The following is a 22632-nucleotide window of genomic DNA, read 5'->3' as shown; positions in this document are numbered from 1 at the left end:
TCACGGAGTGGATGGAGCGCGCGTGTCCGTGCACTGCAATCACGCCTGTCACTTTCCAGACCATTAAACACGTTGGACATCCAGCGACTGTGCGCATTTGCATTTGCAGCCCACCCCCCACCTCCCCCACGCGCCTCCAGTAACGGGAACCGTAAATCTCCGAATGGGGGGGGGGGTACTTACCATAAAACATAATCAGGAATAAGGGAGTGAGGGAGGGAGGCGTTCCAGAGAGCATCAAAACATCAACACCATGTCGGTGGCGTTCGCTTCGTCTCGACCCAGGAGCAAAGGGGAGGTGACCCAGCAGACCATACAGAAGGTAACGACGCCGGTCATTATTCACAGCTATTCATTTTCGCCGTGGTTACGTCACGAGGATGATAATTGCGATGATGCGCGCGATCACTGGGGTGGAACGCGGGCGCTGCTGATGCTGATGCTGCTGATGCTGATGCTGCTGGCTCGGCGCCGGGGCAGAAAACCGCTGGGGGGGGGTCCCAACATGTGGACATGATGATGTGGGGAGGGCGTGGAGGTGTGTCCGTGGGGCGCGAGACAGGACACGAGGCGTCACACCGGTTCACCAGCCCTCTCCCTGCTGCTGAAAGGGACCACAGTAAATTGATCCGCATCATTGATTAATTCATTGATCGTTCGGACTGTGGGTGTGTGTGTCTTCCACACTTGTCTGTCACACTAGAAAGCAGTAACATTACTCTGATGTGCCGTTTCGTTTGTCACGCGACCCCGATTTGACAGCCTGCTGCTGGACCGCGGTTTTGCCTCTGTATGATTTACGTCACACGTGCTGTACAGTGACACTGCTGTGCGAGGAAAGGAGTCCGGAAAGAGCGCATCGCACCTGGGACTGGGAGGACCGCGTGGTAAAGCCGTGGTGAAATAATGGTAAATGTGGCGTGCGGTGGGGTGGAGCGTGCGCGTGCTGGGGACGTGCCCTCCGCGCGTCTGGCATCCCCGACGCGGCGCCGCACCGTGTCACCGTGTGAGCGTCGGGACCTTTGTTCGTCGCCTCGGGGGGGGGTGTGAAGGGGGGTGGTGGCGCCCGCGTGCCTCTGCACGCTGAGCGCGCACGTGCTGTTCGTGTTGCTGCGCAGCGGCGCGTTTTATCCGAACGAAACTGATTTTTCTAATAATTGAGTCGGTTACTTTCCTGAAGACTGCGTGAATGCGAAAGAAGGTAGAAGCAGAGCATGAACCTTAGAGGGATATTGACTCCTCATCACTGCTGTTAACTCCCCACCACTGCTATTGACTCCCCATCAATGTTTTTGACTCCACATCACTGCTTTTGACTCCCCATCAATGTTATTGATTCCCCATCGCTGCTATTGACTCCCCATCAGTGTTGACTCCTCATCACTGCTCTTGACTCCCCATCAATGTTATTGATTCCCCATCGCTGCTATTGACTCCCCATCAGTGTTGACACCTCATCAATGCTATTGACTCCCCATCACTGCTATTGACTCCCCATCGCTGCTGTTGACTCCCCATCACTGCTATTGACTCCCCATCAGTGTTGACTCCCCATCACAGCTATTGACTCCTCATCACTGCTATTGAATCCCCATCGCTGCTATTGACTCCCCATCACAGCTATTGACTCCTCATCAGTGTCATTGACTCCCCATCACAGCTGTTAACTCCCTATCACTGCTATTGACTCCCCATCAGTGCTACTGACTCCCCATCAGGACTAATGAGCTGTAGAATGCGTTGTTCTGTAAATTATTTTATCATGACGTATTCATAACAGGGGGTGCGGTGGCGCAGTGGGTTGGACCGCAGTCCTGCTGTCCGGTGGGTCTGGGGTTCGAGTCCCACTTGGGGTGCCTTGCGGCGGACTGGCGTCCCGTCCTGGGTGTGTCCCCTTCCCCCTCTGGCCTTACGCCCTGTGTTGCCGGGTAGGCTCTGGTTCCCCGTGACCCCGTAAGGGATTAGCGGTTCTGAAAATGTGTGTGTGTGTGTGTGTATTCATAACATCGCAGAGCAGACTTTGGTCACATGGCCATCTTTCTCCTCAAAGATGCTGGATGAAAATCATCACCTGATACAGTGCATCATGGACTATCAAAGTAAGGGGAAAACTGCAGAATGCACACAGTAAGTGTCTTCATTAAAAATACACGCTATTAAAGATTAGACCACTCAAAAACGTGTATTATTTTGATCACACTATGTCTTGTTCCCTTTTTTTACAGATGGGTTTTATTTTTTATTACCTGTACAACTCTATTATGACACGTGCCACCTTGCTTTTTCCAGGTATCAGCAGATACTGCACAGAAACCTAGTCTACCTGGCCACAATAGCAGATTCCAATCAGAATATGCAGTCCTTGCTGCCTGCAGTAAGTACTGTCAGTGGAACTGTAAGTGTGTCTTAGTTTGTGCTCGTGAGCGCCCATTAATGGTCTCAGCTCTGCCAACTGTTGTGGAGATGATCCATCTGCAGCCCCGTCCAGCTCCCTGTGGGACACATTGGTATGACCTACTCCAGTCTAGTCTGTGCTAGCAGGACATTCCTTTACCTCTGCGGTTCCTTCACAGCCTCCGTCCCAGAACATGAGCCAGAGTGGCGGGGGCCAAGGCTTACACTCCCAGGGCAACCTGAATGAGAGCATATCCTCCAGCCTGCCATCGAGCTCTCTCATGCAGAGCCAGATGAGCAACGGTGAGGGGCCTCTCCTCCATCTCATCATTAAAACATTTGTAACCCTTTTTAACCGTTAGTCCGGTGCTTTCATCCTTGTCTTGCTGACTCCATCACGTTGTTGTCCAACATCTGCCACCTATCCTTACTCTTCTGTGTTCCTTCCTCTGTTTTTCCTGTGTCGCCAGGGCCGAACCACACCCCCATGCAGACGGCGAGCCAGACAGCTCTGCCCTCCACTTCCATGAGCCTTCCGGTGAGCAGCCATGCCTCGGTTGCAGGATACAGCCACGCTGTGCCGTCTTCGCAGGGTCTGCCCATGCAGAGCCAGGGCCAGTCCATGGGCAGCTACAGTTCCCGCGGCAACCTCAACATGTCCTCCAGCCAAGGTGGGCTGTACTCTTTGGTGAAACAGTGAATCCCCTGGTAGATGGGTTTATACCCCATGTGACTGCGGGGATCTCCTGGGGTACCGGAGGTAGTTTACATGGTCATGTCACTGCAGATGTCTTATGGGCCAATTCCTAAATTGTACGCTCAATTAAACTGTACATTTATAACTCTTTATCCTTTATTTGATAGCTCTGTTCTTTTCGTTGATTATTTTCACTAAAAACATTGCCATGACTCCCCAGCTACCATGATGCACCAGCAAGCGGCCACCTCCCATTATTCCTCTACTCAGACTGGAAGCCAACACTACCAGGGCCCCCAGTCCCTCAGCATCCTGGGACAAGGTAACCAAGGAAGCAACATGATAGCTCAGAGACCAATGGGATCATACCGAACTTCTCAACAAGGTGAGTAAGTATGAAAAATCTCATCTTAGGTCAGAAGTTAATTATCCATTGAATGCAGAAGGAAATGTATTTCGAATTATTCATTTAAAGACAGTTCTTAGTTTCAGCTTGGTGTGCTGAGTACCAAACTTTATCCTTCTGACACACTCATAGACGACACAGATTTTTAAAAATTCAAATTAAAATTTTGTTTGTCACATACACAGCCATACACAGTACGACGTGCGGCGAAGTGCTTTACACAGCTGTCCGACATAACAATTTAAAAAAACAAATAACAAGTACTAAAATGTATATACAATCTATTTATGCATATGAAAAAGCAAAATATATAAATATCTATAAACAGATGTGCAATGAATTATAAAAATTTGTGCGGCATAAGATGTAGTGCAATATGGTTTGTGCAGGATCACACAGCTAGTTCAGTTTGAGTTCGTATATATGAAATGGAATAGCAGAGGTGGAGTGGTTCCTGGAGGTGACTGGTATTTAGTCCTAGGTGTTATACTGGTTGAGGGCCCGAACAGCCTGAGGGAAGAAGCTCCTCTTCATCCTCTCTGTATTGGCCCTTACGGAGCGGAAGCGCTTCCCTGACCGCAGCGGAGACAAAAGTCCGTTGCTAGGATGGCTGAGGTCTTCCTCTATTTTCCTGGCCTTGTTCCAGCACCGCTTGCTGTAGATGGACTGCGGGTCAGGGAGCTCCATTCGGATGGTACGTTCAGCTGAACGCGCCATCCCCTGCAGAGCCCGTCTGTCCTGCCGGGTGCTGTTCCCAAACCAGGCTGCGATGCTTCCTGTCATGATGCTCTCAATGGTGCAGGTGTAAAAGTTTCTTAGCACCTTAGAGGGCAGTCTGAAGTCTCTCAGGCATCTAAGGTGGAAGAGACGCTGCCGGGCCTTCTTCACTGAGGTGTTAACACGATAGGACCGTGACAAGTCCTGCGTGATGCGAACACCCAGACTGATAGATTGTAGACTTTTAGATTGTAAAGTCGCATTATTTACAGTGATCCAGATCCCTCCTTTAGCAGCCTTTACACCTGGATGCACCGCCTTCAGTTCAGTCTTTTTAGAGTGACCCCACGCAGACCCCCAGTCATATAGTGACACCCACATTCCCACGTAAAGAGACTACTCGCAGTGACCTGAACTCCTGCACGGCCTGAACCCAGATGCCCCGAGCCGGTGCCTATTAACTGCGCTCCCCTGTCTTGCAGGATCTGCTCTGCAGTATTCGGGACAGGACGAGTTCTACGGGGAGCAGTACGGACACGGCCAGAGCTCCAGCGAGCCCCTGAACCAGCAGTATTACCCTGACGGTATGATTTGGTGTGCCAAAATCGTAGATGTCTATGTATCCGCGGTCCATGTCTGTCCGCGTGTTAAAATCTTCAGCTACCAGCGTTGGGCTCGGATCGCTTGGGAGAACGGATTCTGTACTTTCGGGGTACGCACTCCGACCGATGTTGTGTTGTTTGCTTCTGTAACCCTGCAGGACACGGAGATTATGCCTATCAACAGTCATCGTACAGCGAGCCCGGATATGAAAGGACATTCGATGAGTCCTCGCAGCACTACTACGAAGGAGGTACAGACGGTGTGGGGGGGGCAGCTGCAAACAGGTTCACTCTGACTGGTCATACGCCCTTGGCTGGATGCCAGGTTGCCCTGAATTCATCAAACCAAGAATGTGTGCGTTCAAAGGGGTCTGCGGGAAATTCAAAACTGGGCACCTTCAGTATTTATACACGTAAGGCACCGTCACGATCCTCATTGCAACAGGTGGTGCGGGAGTGTAGCGGACAATGGTGTCGGGAGAACAAATTGAAGATTTGCTCGTCTGGAATACTGACCGTATGTCCCGTTTGCAGCCAAGGACACAACAAAATTGGCAACGAGGATGGGGCCGTGCGCAACATCTGTCAGCATCTGGACACTTTTAGTTTGCTTTATCATCTATAGACGCAAAAAAAACATAATAATAGACATGTACTTCTGTTTATTTGCAGGGTGGCTTCTGTAAAAGTCTTGGGTATAGCTATAAAAAATATGCAGAGCAAAATCAGTCCTGTGAAGCCGCCCCCTTACAAACAGCATCGTTGCGTTTTTGTTTTCCGCCTGCCCGCGTTTTGCTGCAAACTGATGGCGGCAAGTGGAAACGCGGGCAGAACATTTCAGGAAACAGATCCGTGAAGATGCAATTTCGCATAAATGAAGCGGGAAGTTTGTTTGTCATTTTGAAACCTAATGTGGATAGTAATTCCACGAAGACGCGGCAGGTGGCACTTTGTAGGGAAATGTGCGCCGTTCCTCCGTCCTCGTACTCAAGTAAACAGTGCCTGTCTGCTGTGGACCCCCAGGAAACAGTGCGCAGTACAGTCAGCAACAGGCGTCCTACCAACAGGGATCGGGCCAACAGCAGCCGTTCAGCCAACAGCAGTACCCTACGCAGCAGAACTATGGTGGTCAGCAGCAGGCCTATGGTAAGACACACCTACATCTGGACAATGATAAAAAAAAAAAATGCCCATCCAAGGTCTGTCTCAAGACTGTCCAACTATAGGTCTGGATGGCCTCATAGGTCCAGAGCACATCCATGGTAACAAAAAGTCAACACTAAGGATATGTTTGGTAAAGTCATGTTCACACTAGGATTATGGTAGTGAAAAGTTTACACTGTGCCTCTCATTAGTCCATACCAGTATTTTTAGGACAGATCAGTAGCTCTGTGGTCTAAATGTCCACGCTTGACCTAAAGTAAGCACAGTTCCACACTAGGTGTGTGTTTAGAAAGGACCAGTAGCAGATAAAGACTGGCTTGGTCTGTGGTAATAAGAGGGTCATCTTATGGACAGGTCTAGTTATATAGCATCTACCTGAACTGAAAACCAGACTATATTTAAAGTATCATGTCCACTCCCCCTCATCTACCGGGACTCTGATTGATCACTGATGGACTTTCAAGTATCTTTTCCACCCTTTCATTTCCTACACCTTGATTATTGATTGATCGTTTGACTGGGCTTCGGACATCTTCTTCGCATTCTCAACCCCAAGGCATGCACCCGATCGTTTGTTGAAATTTCAGATATTTTCTCAGTCCCTTTCACCTCTCAGGCCTTCGATCATTTGATCAGGTTCCAAGTATCTTCTCCAGCCCTCTCATCCTCTGGCCCTTTAGCTGGTGGTCACTTACCTGGCTTCCAGGAATCTTCTCCACCACATGCAACCCCTAAGGCCTTTGGTCATTTGAATGAGTTTTACACATCTTCACCCCTCTCTTACCTCAGGCCCAGGGCAGGGCACCTCCTCCCAGTACTCCAGCTACCAGCAGGGTCAGGGACAGCAGTACAGCTCCTACCGTTCATCGCAGGCTACCCCGAGCGGGCAGACACAGAGGCCATACACCTATGAACAGGTAGGGGCTCCCGTGGTTTAAAATCTCATCTTCCAAGCGCACATTTCTGGGGGTTGTATTCCCCCGACAGCCCACTGACTCAACCTTTTTGTGTCCCCCCATTAGGGCCAGTATGGAAACTACCAACAGTAAGGTGTCGAGGGCCCTGCAGCTCTTCCGCCATCATTTTGCCTCCACCCATCTTGACATTTCTGTACTTGTGGATCCAACCGATAGTGTGTGATAGTGCTCATAACTGGGAAGGTATGGTAGCTCAAGGTGGAGCCTTCCGCGTCTCGTTTCCCTCCGTTTCCCAGGCCGAGCGATGCCGATTGGTTAAGTTAGACTCCCGTAACGCTGGGTCCCCCCTTTTCTCCATGAGGTTCGCGGTGATTGGTGGACATGTCAGGAACACCATATGTGCTTTTGGAATTATTTAAAGACCGTACTTAAAACACCGCTGGTCTATTACAGTTAAAAAAATGAAAAGTGTGCTGCTACCTTGCACTCAAACAGCCCAGGCTCAAATCCCATCTGCTGTGGGTACCCAGAACTGAAACAAAAAAATTCTCAGCTGTGTAAATAGGTAAATTACTCCTAAGTAACTTGACATTGTGAGTTGCTTTGGAAAAAAACTGCCAGCGAGTTGAATCGATGTAAATGAATGTATTTTTCCCCACTTACTATTACTTAGAATGAGAGATATGCTTAAGTAAGGATGAGTTTTGAGGTTCGGGTTTTATTTAAATTATAGTAGAATAAGTGAGTGCTGAAGTGAACTGCAGACTGGTCCACTTAGTGTTGTTGTAGTCGTGGAGGAGTGTGGGCAGAGGGGGGAAAAAAGGCCGCTGTTAAGGCAGAATCATCCTGTATTTGAAGTCTCTGAAAAGCACAATGAACTCAGTGTCGCCCCCTACTGTCCATAACTGTTGTCCCCTGCATTCCAGATAATGCTTCCTTGAACAAGCACAGTAGTGTGTAGCAATATTTTTGGCCCTCTTCACGGAGAGAGAATTGAATCGCAAACTGCCTTTTTACGCTTGGAGCAAACGAATGTCAACCTGTCCTCATCCGGCTTTTCGGACTTCTCTCAACTCTCGGTCCTTCGGCTCTGCAGCAGTTCAGTTTTCGAGTCATTTATGTACCACTCTGGAATCCAGCTGTTTGTATACTGGCTCCTTGCGCTGCAGATGGTTCACACACACACACACACACACACACACAAAATGTCTACAACCGCTTGTCCCGAGCAGGGTCGCAGCGAGCCAGAGCCTCCTTGGCAACACAGGGCGCAAGGCTGGAGAGGGGAAGGGACTCGCCCAGGACGGGACGCCAGTCCACCGCAAGGCGCCCCAAACAGGGCTCGAACCCCAGACCCGCCACACAGCGGGCACCAGCTGTTGAGTTACAAACTGGTTTTATTTCCCAGTTTATTGGCTTAGTTTTAAATGTATTTTTCTCTTTTACCTATTCCCTGAAATCTCGGTCTGCAGCAGATTGAACGTGACCCGTGTTTACGTCTCCGGCCAATAGACGGCACTAAAGAGCTGCCAGTCACTACAGGGACCACCTTAATTCAACTCATTTGCACAGTGTTTACAGCTCCTGTCTGGTGTTCCTTAGTGTCATAACAAGATGCGAAGTTTCACGTTTATGGAAAGAATCGACGACAACGAGCGGAAGCGTGAGGCGGTGGCGTTTTTTTTCTTTTTATTTTCAATGCATCTCAGAGTTGGAAAAAATAATTCAAGTCTTACAAAATATTTGTATTTATCATAGGTTTAGGCAAGATTTTTACAGAACCTGTCCTGTGAATAAATTCAGCAGCATCTGTATAACCTTGTGCTCATTCTTTAAGCTGAAAAAATGTGATGAAAGCGAAGGGAATTTGAACCGCGAACAAATCAAGTTAGACTTCCAGTCCCATTTGTGCTCATAAGCCAGTCTGCTGCACTTTTTATTGTTTAATTCTATGGTACTGAATGTTTTTTTTTTTTTTTTTTCCCCCATTTATGTGCCTCGGTCGATATATCAGATTTTTTTTGTCCATATGAATGTATATATGATTGTTTGAATGTTTTTTTTGATGAATGTTTAGTCTTTTTTCAAAAGCAGATTGTCCATGCGTACGCTTCCATCCCTTCCGCGCATAAGTCAGTCCCGAGTCACCCGCGATGTTTGACACCGTGTTGCGTTAGCGGATGTCCGTAGGGCGATACCTCCACCTGCAACGGCCGCCAGGGACAGGCATAGACAGTCAAGGTTTGTGTGAACGCAGGTGTCGTAGGTGAGTGAGTGAGTTAGTGGAGACCCATTCTGGCTAAAAAAGGGGTAAATATGACCTTGCTCTGATGATGAACACAGTGCTAAGAAAAAAAAGGCAGTATTGTAGCAGTTAACAGAAGTTGTTCAAGCACATTTGCCTTATTGTTTCTATGATGCTGTACAGTCTGACCGGTTCTGTGTCTGTTTTTTCTTGAAAAGGTAGCAGAGCTGCAAGTGTTGCTAATTACGTATCAGCGTGTATTGTTCGTTACTTTGGAAACTGGAGATATTAAACGGATTTTCATATCTGCCACTTTAACCGTGGTTAAACACGGTTCAACAGTTTACCATTTTGCCGCTTTACATTTTTCAATTTAGCGACGTGCATCTCGGAGATACATTCACATAGACTTTAACGCACACACACACACACACACACACACACACACACACACACACACACACATCATCTGAAACCGCTTGTCCTGAGCAGGGTCGCGGTGATCCGGAGCCTAACCCGGCAACGCAGGAGGCAAGGCTGGAGGGGGAGGGGACACACCCAGGATAGGACGCCAGTCCATCGCAAGGCATCCCAAGCGGGACTCGAACCCCAGACCCACCGGAGCGCAGGCCCAGGCAAAACCCGCTGCGCCACCGCACCCCTCGCAACTTTAACACGGGAATATTAATACATTTTCTATTTTGCAGTTAGGGTTTGGGGTGAGAACGTAACCCAACAAAAAAGGAGATCACAATTTCCCATCATGTCGATGTTGGGAAACGCCGAAAATGAGTCTTGTGCCCATCGGCTCGAGCACGCGTCTCCATCGTGTGACAATCGTCGGCATCCGCTGCTCATCTCTTCTCCGGTTCCTGCGAGACAGCTACTCTCTGCGTGTTTTCATCGTTCACGGTGTGTACCTAACGTTGTCGCCGCCCAGCTGGTTGCGTGTGCATGTGTTTGAGAGACAGGAGGAACAAGGCTGCAGCTGTATTGCCGATCAGTTATGAATGTTTTATCTGAAATTATTCTGTATCGTGTCACTTCTTTGATATTCTTCCCTTCTATTTGTTACTCTTTAATATAGAAAAAATAAATATTCACCATTTTATTTGCTTGGTTCACTATGAATCCACTATTAAATGTATATACAGTATATATACAGTAATGTTCAGTATAATGAATATACCGTATTGAAACAAATTGAAACTCTCCGAGCCCCTTAAAGAGCCCTTAACTTTTGTGAACTTCTTTTGGATGAAAGAGCTCTTTGGACCTCACCCCACCTGTCCAGGTGTCACAATCAAGTGTCAAATTAACTGCTCCTTTAGCTATAGCTATATATACTCTCACAAATAAACACTTCGCTTTTGGACATAGTAAAATACCACGATGTTGAGGTGTACCACGATCCAAGTAGGATTCCAGTGTGGTTCTCGTTTTGTCGATATTCTTAATGTTCGTACACTGAGCTCCATCCTGTTTCGCAGCCCCTGTTGTGTTCTTGCGCCGCAGTTTTTCTCCTTCCAAAAAAAAACCACCTGTGAGCTGGATGGCTGAGCCATCGCCCAGGTAACGCATCCCGTCCCGCCTCCTGTTGGTCAGAGGGTAGCGCTGTGGGACAGCGACCGCGGCTCCGGCCTGCACGCAGCGGCCAAGCCGCCGAACTTCGGGCCTAGGTCGAGCAGCGCATCCGGGTCGAAGACATCCCCGGAAATGGAGACGGCCTCAAGGGCGGGGTCTGTCGGCGGGGGTCCCTCATCTGCATACGCGTGGGGGGTGTAGTCTCTGAGCTCCTTACCGGGCTCTTCAATGGAGTGGATTCTCTGCAGGGGAGAAGGAGCAGCTGGGTAATGCATAGATTCAAGGGTATTAATTCAAACCTTATAAATCTGCAAAACGAATAGCAGGCGTGGAAAGTATTACTGAAAATATTAATCTGACATGTCATGTGTAAGTAGTGCTGGTGTTTCAATGTAGTAAAACAGTAAGTACCCCAACAAGCTTCTGAACGTGCGGTTCAGGTTCATTCTGTGGGAAAGGGCTTATGGAAGCAACGATATGGAATATTAATTTCTCATTTTCTTCTGGCTGCTCATCCTGAAGCGGAATACTGATATTTATCATTGATTCTTTTTCTTTTTAGTGAATACATTGATCGCAGTCCTCAATCTCATGTATAGATATAAACTGTTTCTGAATGAAACAAGGGAGTCAGAGAAATATGCCAGGGGTCACAGCAGAAAATGACTGAACAGATGGATAAATGGGTGATTTTATTGATCCCAGAGGAATTTCCATGCAGTATGAGTGAATTACCCGACTGTGCAAGAGGTTACAAAGGGTTACTAAGTTATGTCAATACGATCATATGATTGAAAATTGCATAAGGGATCATGTGAGTAAATTACCATCTCAAGGGAGACAGCAAACCCCCACGCGGTCCTTCGAGGACATTAACAAGTCGCGAAAAGGGTCATATAAAGAAATTACCCACATGGGAAAGAAAAAGCCATATGAGCAACTTGGGGATCCGTGTAAGCGAGTCGCCCGACTGAGCCGTATCAACGTGTTGGCTCACGTGAGCTAATAACCCAACGGTGCAGATGGTCGTACGAGCCAACCGCCTACGTGCGTCAGAGGAGCGAGTTTCCCATCCGACACTTCGTGGCTGTGAGGTATTGTCTGATGACAATGTAACTCGCTGTGTGTATTGCAAGCAGACACACACAGTGGGACAGGTGAAGACAGCTTCAGCCAGGCAAACACCCGGAGATGCATTCTGGGACACCGCATATCAGAGAAGTTCAGGCTGCGCGGCCGTTGGGTCCGTTCAGGGTGGACGAACATACCTGGGACAGCAGCGAGAGCAGCAGCTTGTTGCTCGCGAGACCGTAATTCCTCATTGAAGAACACGTCTCTCTCCAGGCTGATGTCTGCTCACCACAAATCTGTCAGTTTAATGGTACAAAATACTGCTGTTCGTCGTCCCGAAGGTACAGACAGACAAGAGCCCGAGATGCCCTGAGACACGACCGCTGGACCACGCGGGTGGTCGGTGGCTCCCGTTCAGTTCTGTCACGCGATGATGGCTCATCAGTGCCCTTTACCTGGTAGCGGTCCCTCCAGCTGTGAAATCGCATGGACCCCTTATGCACGGGACAGAACAATGGGGAAAAATATTAAAAACGTCCGTTAGCATCAAAGACTACACGACTATAGAAAAATGACTCCAGCACCATCTGCTGCGTATTTGCTATTTGAATGTCACTTCTATAGCAGCTACTGGAGGGATGTGAACCAGCAACGTAGTGGTGTCACACACACAAGCGGTGGGTGCGTCCACGATCCTGCGTCTTTGTCTAAAGCTCTTCGTCTCGTTTCGAATTACGCGTCGCTGTGGAGAAAAGCATCTGCAAAATGTATTCGGCGCGGTGTTTTACCTGGCAGCGTTCCCTCAGGCCGGGGGGGCGTACAGCCCCCTTAGTCACAGCGCAAAACGAGAAACAGAGAATCCGCCGTTAGCCGCGATCAAAAGCGCGAAACGGTCCAGGATCGGAGGTACGCGCACATCTGGTACCTCGCAGCCTTCGTATCCGTTCTGCCGCTGGTACGCCTGCTCCTTTCTGCTTACGGAGAACCCTTCGTAATCTGACACTTCCGGCTGAGCCTGTCGGGGTGCGAACAATCAGTCCGGCACACTCTCCCGAAAGGCTCCTCGCTTCTCCTTAACACTGATGATGTAAAAATTTCAGCTGAACCTGCTCAATAAATAGGGGTCTTTATAAGGTATTTATGGTTGTTAATTTACTCTAGTGGCTACGTCACATGCTGTGTTAATTTCCCACATTTACACACTTCTGTCGAGTCCGGTACTGAGGGAATTGCACTGGAACGTCACGGTGACGGAGGTAGCAGCTGCGATGGACTCACCCCGTAGCCCGTCGTGATCCCCTGAGCGCACGGAGCCTGAAACGCTTCTCCTCGGTGTTTCACGGCTACTCGGTAAACATGAGGCACCTTAAGAACAATTCGGTCAAATTTTAATCCGGCTACATTAAACTGTTTGTTTCCAAACATTTTTTTTTTTTTTTGTTGGAAAAAGCAACTCTCTCCAGACTACTAGACACTGACAAATGTTGCGTGGATTAGACTCTTACCTGACAGTCAGTTCCCGGTGCTTCGGTATTCGATTGAAGCAGGAAGTTTCCGGAACCCTGCTCCACCTGGAGGGGTTCCTTCCCGCTCCCGCAGGACAGGAAGACGACGAGCAGCGGCAAACCTGTCGGCGCGTTGCAGGAAAGAAACGCGGCCCTCGTCAAATGTAATATCGCATATGACATGGCGCACCCCCAGCCCAGACCGTCCGCACGCTAGACGAAAAGACTGCACAGGCCACAGAAAGAACGTGTCTCCCTGAATCAAAATAGCGCACTACACAATAACTCAGTCCTCTGCACCAAAATTGGGCATCACCCTTCAAAAATCTACTTGAACATTTATTTCTTAGTATACACCGCCGCCTCATTTATTGATTGTGCTCTTACCTGTCTAGTGTAAATTATGTCCTGTATAGTTTTCTTGTGCTTTATATTATATGTGAATCACATACACACACACACACTGGCTGAACCACTTGTCCCGTACGGGGGTCACGGGGAGCCAGAGCCTAGCCCGACAACACAGGGCACAAGGCTGGAGGGGGACACACCCAGGACAGGACGCCACTCCATCACAAGGCACCCCAAGGGGGACTCGAACCCCAGACCAACCAGAGAGCAGGACCCAGTCCAACCCACTGTGCCACTTGTATATATTGCCGCCAGACTCTGGCCTGGGTACTGCACTGCCCTGTCTTTGCACTGTCTTGCACTATATGTCCTACGTGGCACAGAGATCCAAGAAAAACGAAATTTCGTTCCCCTGTATGTATAACTCACCTATAGCGGAATGACCATAAAGCTGACATTGACTTTGGATATTGCACAAATGAAATAGATGAACTCCGAGCCCACGGACACAAGTGTTCCCGGCATAATGCTCTAAAAGAAAGCTTTAAAAGAATTTAACAAATTGTCTTAAGTTGTCCAACAATTGTTTATACAAATTGTCATAAGTGTGTTCTAGACCATGTGGCTGTTCAGATTAATTCAATGCAATGTATTTTCATAGAGCTCTTCTCACATAGTGACGCGGAGCACCGAACAGTGGATCGGCGCCTTAGCACAAATATAAGGTTGGCTATACATTAAATTACTGAAATAACTATATTATTATTAAAGCAGTATGTAAGCCTATTGTTCACGGAGCAAAGGAGCAAAAAAACTCCCAACTGAAAGATAAGGGATAAGAAAAAAACCCTCTGGGGGTCCAAGTGCCAGTGGCTGCCCATCCCTCCTGGGCATTCTGGATTATCAAAAAGATTTTTAATTGTATTTACAGCTACGTATAACGCCGTCGTTAAATGCTAAGAAATGAATACGGCCTGCGAAGGGCAGCGTAAGTGTTCCTGACGACCGCGCCGCCAGCCCAGGTCGCTTCCATACCCATCAGCAGGAGGAGGACGCCGAGTACGACCCCAATGGCTACGCCCCCGGCTCTGCTGGAGGAAACCCTCGGGGCGTGGCAGTTGGGTTCAAAGGAGCAGTGACACACGGTAACGGAGACGTTCCACTGGGAGGAGAGGCCCTGCATGTCGGAAATCTTCAGCCGCAGCTCGTGGTGTCCGGCGTGGACCGCTCTCTTTGTGACCAGACTCACGGTGGTCCCTGTGGAATTCGTTCACAGTCCAGAACCAGCAGGCTGCACTCTGCACTTTATAATATTGAAAATAATAAAACCGCGGTAATAGTGGCTCCACAACTTGCATGTACACGGGGGACCAGGCGTCTGTTTGTAACTTATTTTGTTTGTAACTACTAGGTAACTTTTTACTCTAGGTCATAATCAATAAAATATTAATAATAGAGACATTCCGCAGTTCATCGCCGGCTGCTGACCAATTCATCTCATAAACATGTGCAGCATTCCTCATCTTGTTATTGAGCCGTGACGCTCAGGAACGAGGAGCTGTGTACACTGTGGGAGTGAGTTGAATGACGGTGCGAAATGCTTTGCTGTCTCACCCAAACTGGGCTGGACCGTCCACTGTCCCTCAGCATTGTCCAGCAGCTCAAAGGTGAACGGTCCAGAATAGGGGTACCCATCCAGGTCAAAGGCGGTGATGCTGACCCTGGACTCGCCCTCCATCAAACACATGTCCAGCTCAGTGACGGTCAGCTGGGGGATGTTGTCGTTCTGGTCCCTCAGGTGGATGTTGAGAGTGGCTGTTCCGGTCATGGGAGGTTGCCCTGCGGTTCAGAGAGAGGTGGCTATTTCAGGGTAGGGTAAAATGACACCTATATTTGGGTCAGCTCATTTCCTCTCGCTGTTTCTCTTCAATAAATGGTTTCTTGTTGCTTGAGCGCACCATTATCGAGGGCGATTATGGTCATGGTGTAGGTTCCATTGACCACAAACGGAGACTCTCTGTCAAAAACTTTTGCTGTGCGAATTTCACAGGTTCTGGGGTCTATGTCAATCCAGCCTGCAGGGTCTTTGCCTCTTCTGCACCTGTTTGAGTGATGGACACAATAGAATAAACACTGATCGGGTGTTGATTTCATTGATACCGCACTTCTAAAAGGGTACAGTTGTGTCTCCTCCTGGAACTTGAACCAACAACCTTTGGAAATGAGCTCAAGAGGCCAGACACAAATCAGCAGGAGAAGAGTGTCGAGCAGCCCCAGAACGACCAGCCTTACACAAAGTTGCTGGCGAAGTGTGTGTCCTCGTCTTCAACAGTGAAGTTTACCAGCAGGGATCCACTCTCTACGTTCTCGTCCACCGTCACATTCTTGGTGCCGACGAGGAACTCAGGGGGGTCGTTGACATCCTCCACAGCGATGGAGATTTTCCTCATCCTGGGACGGGCCGCTTCTCCAGAGCTGTCGACACAGGTCACGGTCCACAGGCCCTGGGGGGGTCGGCCTGTCACCTCGCAGGAGAAGAATGGGCTCTCGTTCTCCACGCTGACAGATAGGTTCCTCCACGAGCCCTCCTCATAGTCCAGCGGCTGAGAAACATGACGAATCTGAAGGCAGCAACCTTAACCGCTAGATGATCATCTATCCTGCCCCATAGTATCGTATCACGATCTTAACCCTGGCTTGTTGGTAGTCATGTCTTGTCTTCTCCACTCTTGAGGATTTTTAAGGCTTTTTATGACACAATGATAGATAGATAGAAGTTTCTACTAGTACTATTGTTATTACAATATCAATGGAAGGATCATTTCCACGAGCATATGATGCAGCTCAACCCACCTTTATGACCGAGAGGATTCCCTCGTTCGTTTCCGGGTCCGTGTCAACGTGAAAGCTGTCGCTGTCCTCTCCGTGTAGCGTGTACCTGGCCCTCCATGCCGCAGTCTTCCTCGAGTCCTTGTCTGTCACTTGCAGACGGAGAAGCTGCTTTCCAGCCTCCCTCTCCTTCACTCTCCACGGCCCCTTAAACAAGTGAGAATAGACTAGACGGTCATACGGGCGACATATGACGTTCATTCGTTGACCGCCAAAGGAACCGTACCGCTCTGTCAAAAAAAGTTTGTGGAATAGTCAGCTCACCCTGTGTCCAACAAACACGGGCATGTGGTTGTTCCTGTCCTCAACATTGACGATGACGGCGCACGAGCTCGAACGGCGCTGAACTTCTCCGCGGTCCTTGGCCTCCACCACCATGGTGTACACCTTGGCTTTCTGAGAGAAGAGCACATCTGACGAAACATACACACACTGCAGTCCTACCGCCTGCCGTTGGACTTACGGTCACAAAGAGCAAAGCATCATGGGAACGGCCTTTGTAGGTGCCAACCAGATAAGATCCCTGTTCGGATGTGGTTCTACACCAGTGCGATGGAGGTGTCTGAGTGAAGGATTGGGAGAAATGTCTTTGTGGCATGACGGGGCATGTTGGGAGCGCGGAACAAACAAGGACGACACACGCGAGCCTTACGAAACACACGAAGGAGAGGAAACAACAAAAGGACAAAGGAAAGGCCTTTTGGAAGAGGTCAACATGCAACTCAAAGGTCAAGAACCAAACCTCAAACAGGCGTTTTCTCTCCAGAGTCTCTCTTGGGCGCTCATTGGCCACACACATTGAGCGTGTGTCTCTCAGTCAGGTGGACGGGGCTGTAGCCCACCAGCACGCACCCAGGTAACCTCAGACACCATGAATACTGGTGCTTATTTCCACTGTTTTTAAATAAGAATTGTAAAAATCTCCCCGGCAAATAGTAGGAACCATGCTTATGTGTGGCTGATACTCTGACAGCATTTTTATTACCAGCGTGACTAAAGTGCTGATGCAGTTCTGGGAGCATATATTTTTTGTAGAAGCTTTGTCCTTTTGGTGGTTCCACTCACAAGGGATTCAAAACTGAAAGCCGTAGGTTCTTGGTTTTGGCCCCAACATGATGGAATGAGTCCCTCAGAGCTGCTGAATCCCTCCCAGCATTCAATTAGGGTCTCAGATCCATGCTTTTTTACACCCACTTCTGTCTTGATACTGATGTAATGCACTTCGCTGCCATTTTACACTTCGCTGCTGATCGCTGAGGTCACAGAGTAGCAGAAATTGCATTTCTGAAACACAATCCAGACTGATGCCCCCGTTTATTGGAGCAGAGTTCACTAACCTCGTAGTCCAGACATCCCTTGAAGGATATTCTGCCGCTTTTTTCTATATAGAATTGCACATTCGGAGTCTCTGGTTTCACAGACACGATTCTGTAATCAATGGTTGAATTTGGGCTGCCTTTCTTGTCATAATCTGTGGCCACCGCGATGAGTACAAGCTGTCCTGTAAAATAAATAAATGAATGCATGAATAAATTTGTAAAATAATTATTAATTAACAATTAATAAATTGTTAGCCAATAATAATAATAATAATACACACACCATCTGAAATCGCTTGTCTCATGCGGGGTCGCGGGGAGCCAGGGCCTAACCCGGCAACACAGGGTGAAAGGCTGGAGGGGGAGGGACACACCCAGGACGGGATGCCAGTCCATTGCAAGGCACCCCAAGTGGGACTCGAACCCCAGACCCACTGGAGAGCAGGACCCAATCAAACCCGTTGCACTACCGCACCCCCATAATAATAATAATAATAATAATAATAATAATAATAATATCTTTTTTCTACATACAGAATTTCACATTTTTGAAGCGTATTTTCTCTAACCTTGTTGCCTTGATTCCTCCACTGTGGTGTTGTAGACTTCTTTCTGAAACGTTGGTTCATTGTCATTTATGTCCAGAATGTTTATCTCCACTCCGAGCCTCGTCTCGACCATCTCGTTGGAGGCGTTTATCGCCTCAAACATGAGCTGCGGGCACATTTCCGAATGCAGTTCTTTAATGCTTTTATACATAGGAGGGAAGGAAACCCACACAAACATGGAGAGAACATTTGACATTTCCATAGCCTGAGCCAGGAGCTGTGGGGCACCAGCGCTACCTACTGTGCCACTTTGCCACCCAACAAGACAAATGATGACAGTGAAAGGGAAGAGAAAAATGGAGCTAAGTAAGTGTAATTACAAGGAATTTTAAACGTACCGGTCCGAACTCTGGATTTAATGGAGTTCAGGGCAGTTCTGACATTCTGGACTTGGTTTTCAGATGGATTCTCTGTGTTTGTACGGATTATCAGGAAATAGCCGTGATGTGTACGTGTGCGACGTGTGCACAAGGCAGCGACATCATGAAGTGTAACGTTTACTGTATGAATACAAAACGGAGGATACATTTAAGAAGGTAGAGGAAGGAACCGCCCAGTTCAAATCCCACAAATTGGAAGCTTCAAACCCACAAACTTTGAGTTTCAATCCACCTAGAAGTGGAGCTCCAAACTCCCAGACCCCCCGTGGTCTGACGGGGCAGCGGTGCCCTTGATGTCACCGCCCCGTCCTCAGTCCTAATGGGAGCCGTGTGACCTTTTCCGAAACTTTTCTGTGAGCCGTCTCACCTTCAGATGCGGGAAAAGCTCGTAATCGACCTTGCGATGGACTATGATGTTTCCAGTCTCCGTGTCTATGCTGAGGACGCCGACGGGGTCTTTGTCCACACCGCTTCCAGTGAGCCTGAACCTCAGTTGGTAGTTCTGTTCAACCCTGATCTGCCAAGGAACACAACACTTATGCCATTTTCGGGAACACGTTTATCGGCTTGCTGCCTGCCATCAACAGCTTTGCCCCGTTACACGTCTGTACAGTATATTTCGGAGGAGCAGTTCAAGTTACGCATCTTGATCAAGAGGACGAGGGCAGGAATTAAAAGGCTTTCCTTAGCCGCCATGCTACTTGTGGTCACCCGTGTTACTGCAATGTGTGCGACGTGTGAAAAACCAAACCGTCAGTCGGGTTTCGCAGCGATGGGACAATAACGGTAGTCACTTTAATTATAGTTGCATAATCCTTCCAGTCCTGCTTGAAAATACGCTAACTCCTGGTGTCCCATAGTTTTACCACAAAACGGTTATTTACTGAAAAGCACTCTTTCTCACCTGACATAATTCCACGTGTTCCACACAATTCCACATTCCAATTCCATACGTTGCTCTAAAGAAAATCACGATTGCAGTATAAACAATGAAGTTGCGCAGACGCAAAATAAGTGAACTCCAAGCTCCGAGTTGCATCGGTTAAACCAAGCGGGTAAGTAGAGTCAGGTGTGTAGATCATCGTCATTTATTCGTCTTACGAGTTTGTTTAAACGTTTAAAATTTAGACTTCGTACGTTTATTTTAATATTTTATACAAGAGTAATGGCCATCCCTGTAGGCTTCACATCCTTTCAAGCAACACTGCCTATTGCATACAGACAATGGGAGGTGAGCGGAGTGAAAAGGCGAACCCTAGGCGCGGGGGACGGCGCGGCTCTCTACTCACAGGTCCGAGTACGAACGGGTATGGACCTGGGTGTTCCTCTTCGATGCTGAAGGAGTCTATGATCCAGGTTCTCGTCTCTCTGGTCAGGGCTTTGGTTGAAGCAGCACCGAGCACCACGAGCTGCTAAAAATACACATGGAATAATTATTATTGTTATTATTGCGGAGCGTGGTGGCGCAGCGGGTTCGGTTCGGTCCTGCTCTCTGGCAGGTCTCGGTCATGGTTTTAATGTCGTGGCTGATAAATGTATGAATGAAATCTTTATATGATGAGACCCACTGAATCGCTTTACCATCTTGACTACCCTCGCACAGGTGAAGCGCCAGCCAATGGTTAAACTTTGTAGTGACTTTGTGATGCTGCGTTACAGTGTTTAGCATCGGACCGACACCTGGAAGCCCAGGTGTGGGGATGTGCTGTGTAGATAAACACTTCGGCATCCCTGCCTAATCATAGATAGTCGTAAAACACAAAAAAAAGCCAAATGTAAGAGTTCATCCGTTCAGTTCACAATGAATTTCAGAGCCGGAAACGTTGTATTTAACATACTGCTCTGTTCCTGCACTTTCTTTCAAAAACACAAACAAACTGAAAGAGAAAGAGCAAATGAACCAATGCAGTAAATAAATCAGTAAATAAAAAAGAAGAAACACGGCGTCTATATATCATCTCTGGATCATTCACTATTTAGGGCGGCACGGTGGAACAGCGAGTAGCGTTGCTGTCTTACAGCACCTAGGTGGTGCGACAGGGTGTGGGTTTGATTCCCACTCAGTCTGCGTGGAGTTTGCATGCTCTCCCCATGTCTATATGGGTTTCCTCTGGGTGCTCTGGTTTCCTCCCACACTCCAAAGACTCATAGTGTGTGAGTGACAGAGTGTGTGTCCCATTGATGTATGGGTGAGTGACCCAGTGTAAGTAGTGTATCTAGCAGTGTAAGTCACCATGGTGAATAAGGTGTGTGGGCTGATAACACTACATAGAGTTCATTGTAGATAGCTTTGGAGAAAAGCATCTGTTAAGTGAATAAATGTAAATTTTCAGCACTAGAAAGGCGAGGTTAACCTGGTAATGTGACACAAAACTGTTCCTGCTGTTCAGGGCGGTGTTTTTATCTTCAGCTCCATACAGTGTAAATGTGACACCAGAGTGATAACAAACTGATTTATCCATTTCAAAGTTGAAGAGCGACATTTCTGATGGTGTTTGACCCCATTCTTTTTTTGTCCGATTCCACACATCCCGTTTGAGAACACACTATCTTTTTCCATGCCCAATTTCCGCGTGCCAAACAACACATGAGAATCAAAAAGTAAAGATCCCCACCATACATGTAATGTACCGCAACGCACAGATTACAGCTTAATTCATTTTTATATAATATAAAGTACTATACTTTAATGTGAAGAAAATGGATGTAATGTAATGCAATACACTGTAGAATCTAATTGTAATATATGGAATATCCTGTACTTTACTTTAATGTACTGCATTCTCAGCCACTGTGATAGAGTAACTCACCAAGGTCCCCAGAAAGATCACCCTGATGGTTTCCATCCTGCAGTCCCAAAGGTCTGATGAGATGGAGACCCCCCTGTGCTTCTCCTGGCTTTTAAAGCACCTGCCCAGCCCTGCCCAGGCCAGCCCCACCCCCCCGGGGCAGTCTTCAGAGGGGCAGTCTAATGCACACACCCGGCAGGTCAGCGTTCGAGTTCAGCCGGCAGATGCAAACTGAGCTTGCAGGACCGCTTGGTTCATTAACCCTCGATGTTCCACTGAAGAGACCGAGGGTCAGGACCCCTTAGAATCCATCACGCGGTGCTCTCGGTGACAGTCACCTTGCCGAAAATGTTCCCGAAAATGAAAATGACTCACACTGAGCAGCGACCCTTCACACACGTACCGTCTCTTTATAAATAATATAAATGATATGTATCAGCAGGTAGCTCTGTGCTTCGGGTGCATTAAAATTTCCTTTTGCATCGTCATAAATGATCTGCCCCATAACCCATAAACAGAGTCCCGCCCCCTCCCCCCATGAGGCTCACCGCATGCGTTTGGAGCAGGACGTTAACTGTCTGGCCCGGCGCCTGATTACTTTATTGGAAGGATCGTTTCCACGGAAAGCTGCTGTCCCTGATGTTTCCAGCGTAAGATGACTCACCGGCCAAAGGTCTGCCTGAAGGTTATGTCGATGGGACTGCGGGCAGAATCGGCCAACGGGCGATCTCACCCCGGCGAGGTATCCGCACGCGAAGCCTTTCACGTGAGTGCCGAGCATCGACCGCAACTGAACCGGGAGGGAGAAAGGGAAGAAGCCGAGGAATCGTCGCCCCTGCTCTCAGCTGGGCTCTGGGAACAGGGACGGTGACGGTGACGTTAAACGTTACTAGGATTCCTCCCGCGGCCAGCGGCGACAAGGCAGGCCAACCGGTCAGAAATAGGACCGCACTGGGAGAGCTGCTTCCTTTCCAGAGAAGCCCGGTGCTACTAT

General features: G+C 48.4%; 2 protein-coding genes across 2 annotated transcripts; one reads left to right on the top strand and one right to left on the bottom strand.

Annotated features, from left to right (window-relative positions):
- The first annotated feature begins 39 nt into the window (after nucleotides 1–39).
- On the top strand, nucleotides 40–7393 carry LOC108936557 (calcium-responsive transactivator-like). The gene is made up of 11 exons (XM_018755997.2): nucleotides 40–322; nucleotides 2051–2127; nucleotides 2290–2374; nucleotides 2574–2697; nucleotides 2865–3065; nucleotides 3312–3476; nucleotides 4697–4798; nucleotides 4975–5067; nucleotides 5840–5962; nucleotides 6770–6897; nucleotides 7003–7393. Exons 1-11 carry the CDS (start codon nucleotides 254–256, stop codon nucleotides 7027–7029), a joined length of 1194 nt encoding a protein of 397 aa, XP_018611513.1. The 5' UTR covers nucleotides 40–253; the 3' UTR covers nucleotides 7030–7393.
- Nucleotides 7394–9791: 2398 nt separating this feature from the next.
- On the bottom strand, nucleotides 9792–21695 carry LOC108936328 (cadherin-like protein 26). Its single transcript, XM_029248567.1, is given in 18 exon segments — nucleotides 9792–10968; nucleotides 11995–12093; nucleotides 12253–12291; nucleotides 12639–12812; nucleotides 13076–13162; nucleotides 13303–13515; nucleotides 13971–14023; nucleotides 14611–14910; nucleotides 15268–15492; nucleotides 15612–15946; nucleotides 15949–16256; nucleotides 16507–16689; nucleotides 16807–16938; nucleotides 17880–18043; nucleotides 18431–18575; nucleotides 19217–19366; nucleotides 20139–20261; nucleotides 21660–21695. Coding segments are annotated over 18 exon segments (2991 nt in total). The 3' UTR covers nucleotides 9792–10743.
- Nucleotides 21696–22632: the final 937 nt, after the last annotated feature.

This window comes from Scleropages formosus, chromosome 24, assembly GCF_900964775.1.
Source record: "Scleropages formosus chromosome 24, fSclFor1.1, whole genome shotgun sequence".
Lineage (NCBI taxonomy): Eukaryota > Metazoa > Chordata > Actinopteri > Osteoglossiformes > Osteoglossidae > Scleropages > Scleropages formosus.
The sequence above is the reverse complement of the archived record's forward strand: the minus strand, read 5'-3'. Positions and strand labels throughout refer to the sequence as shown.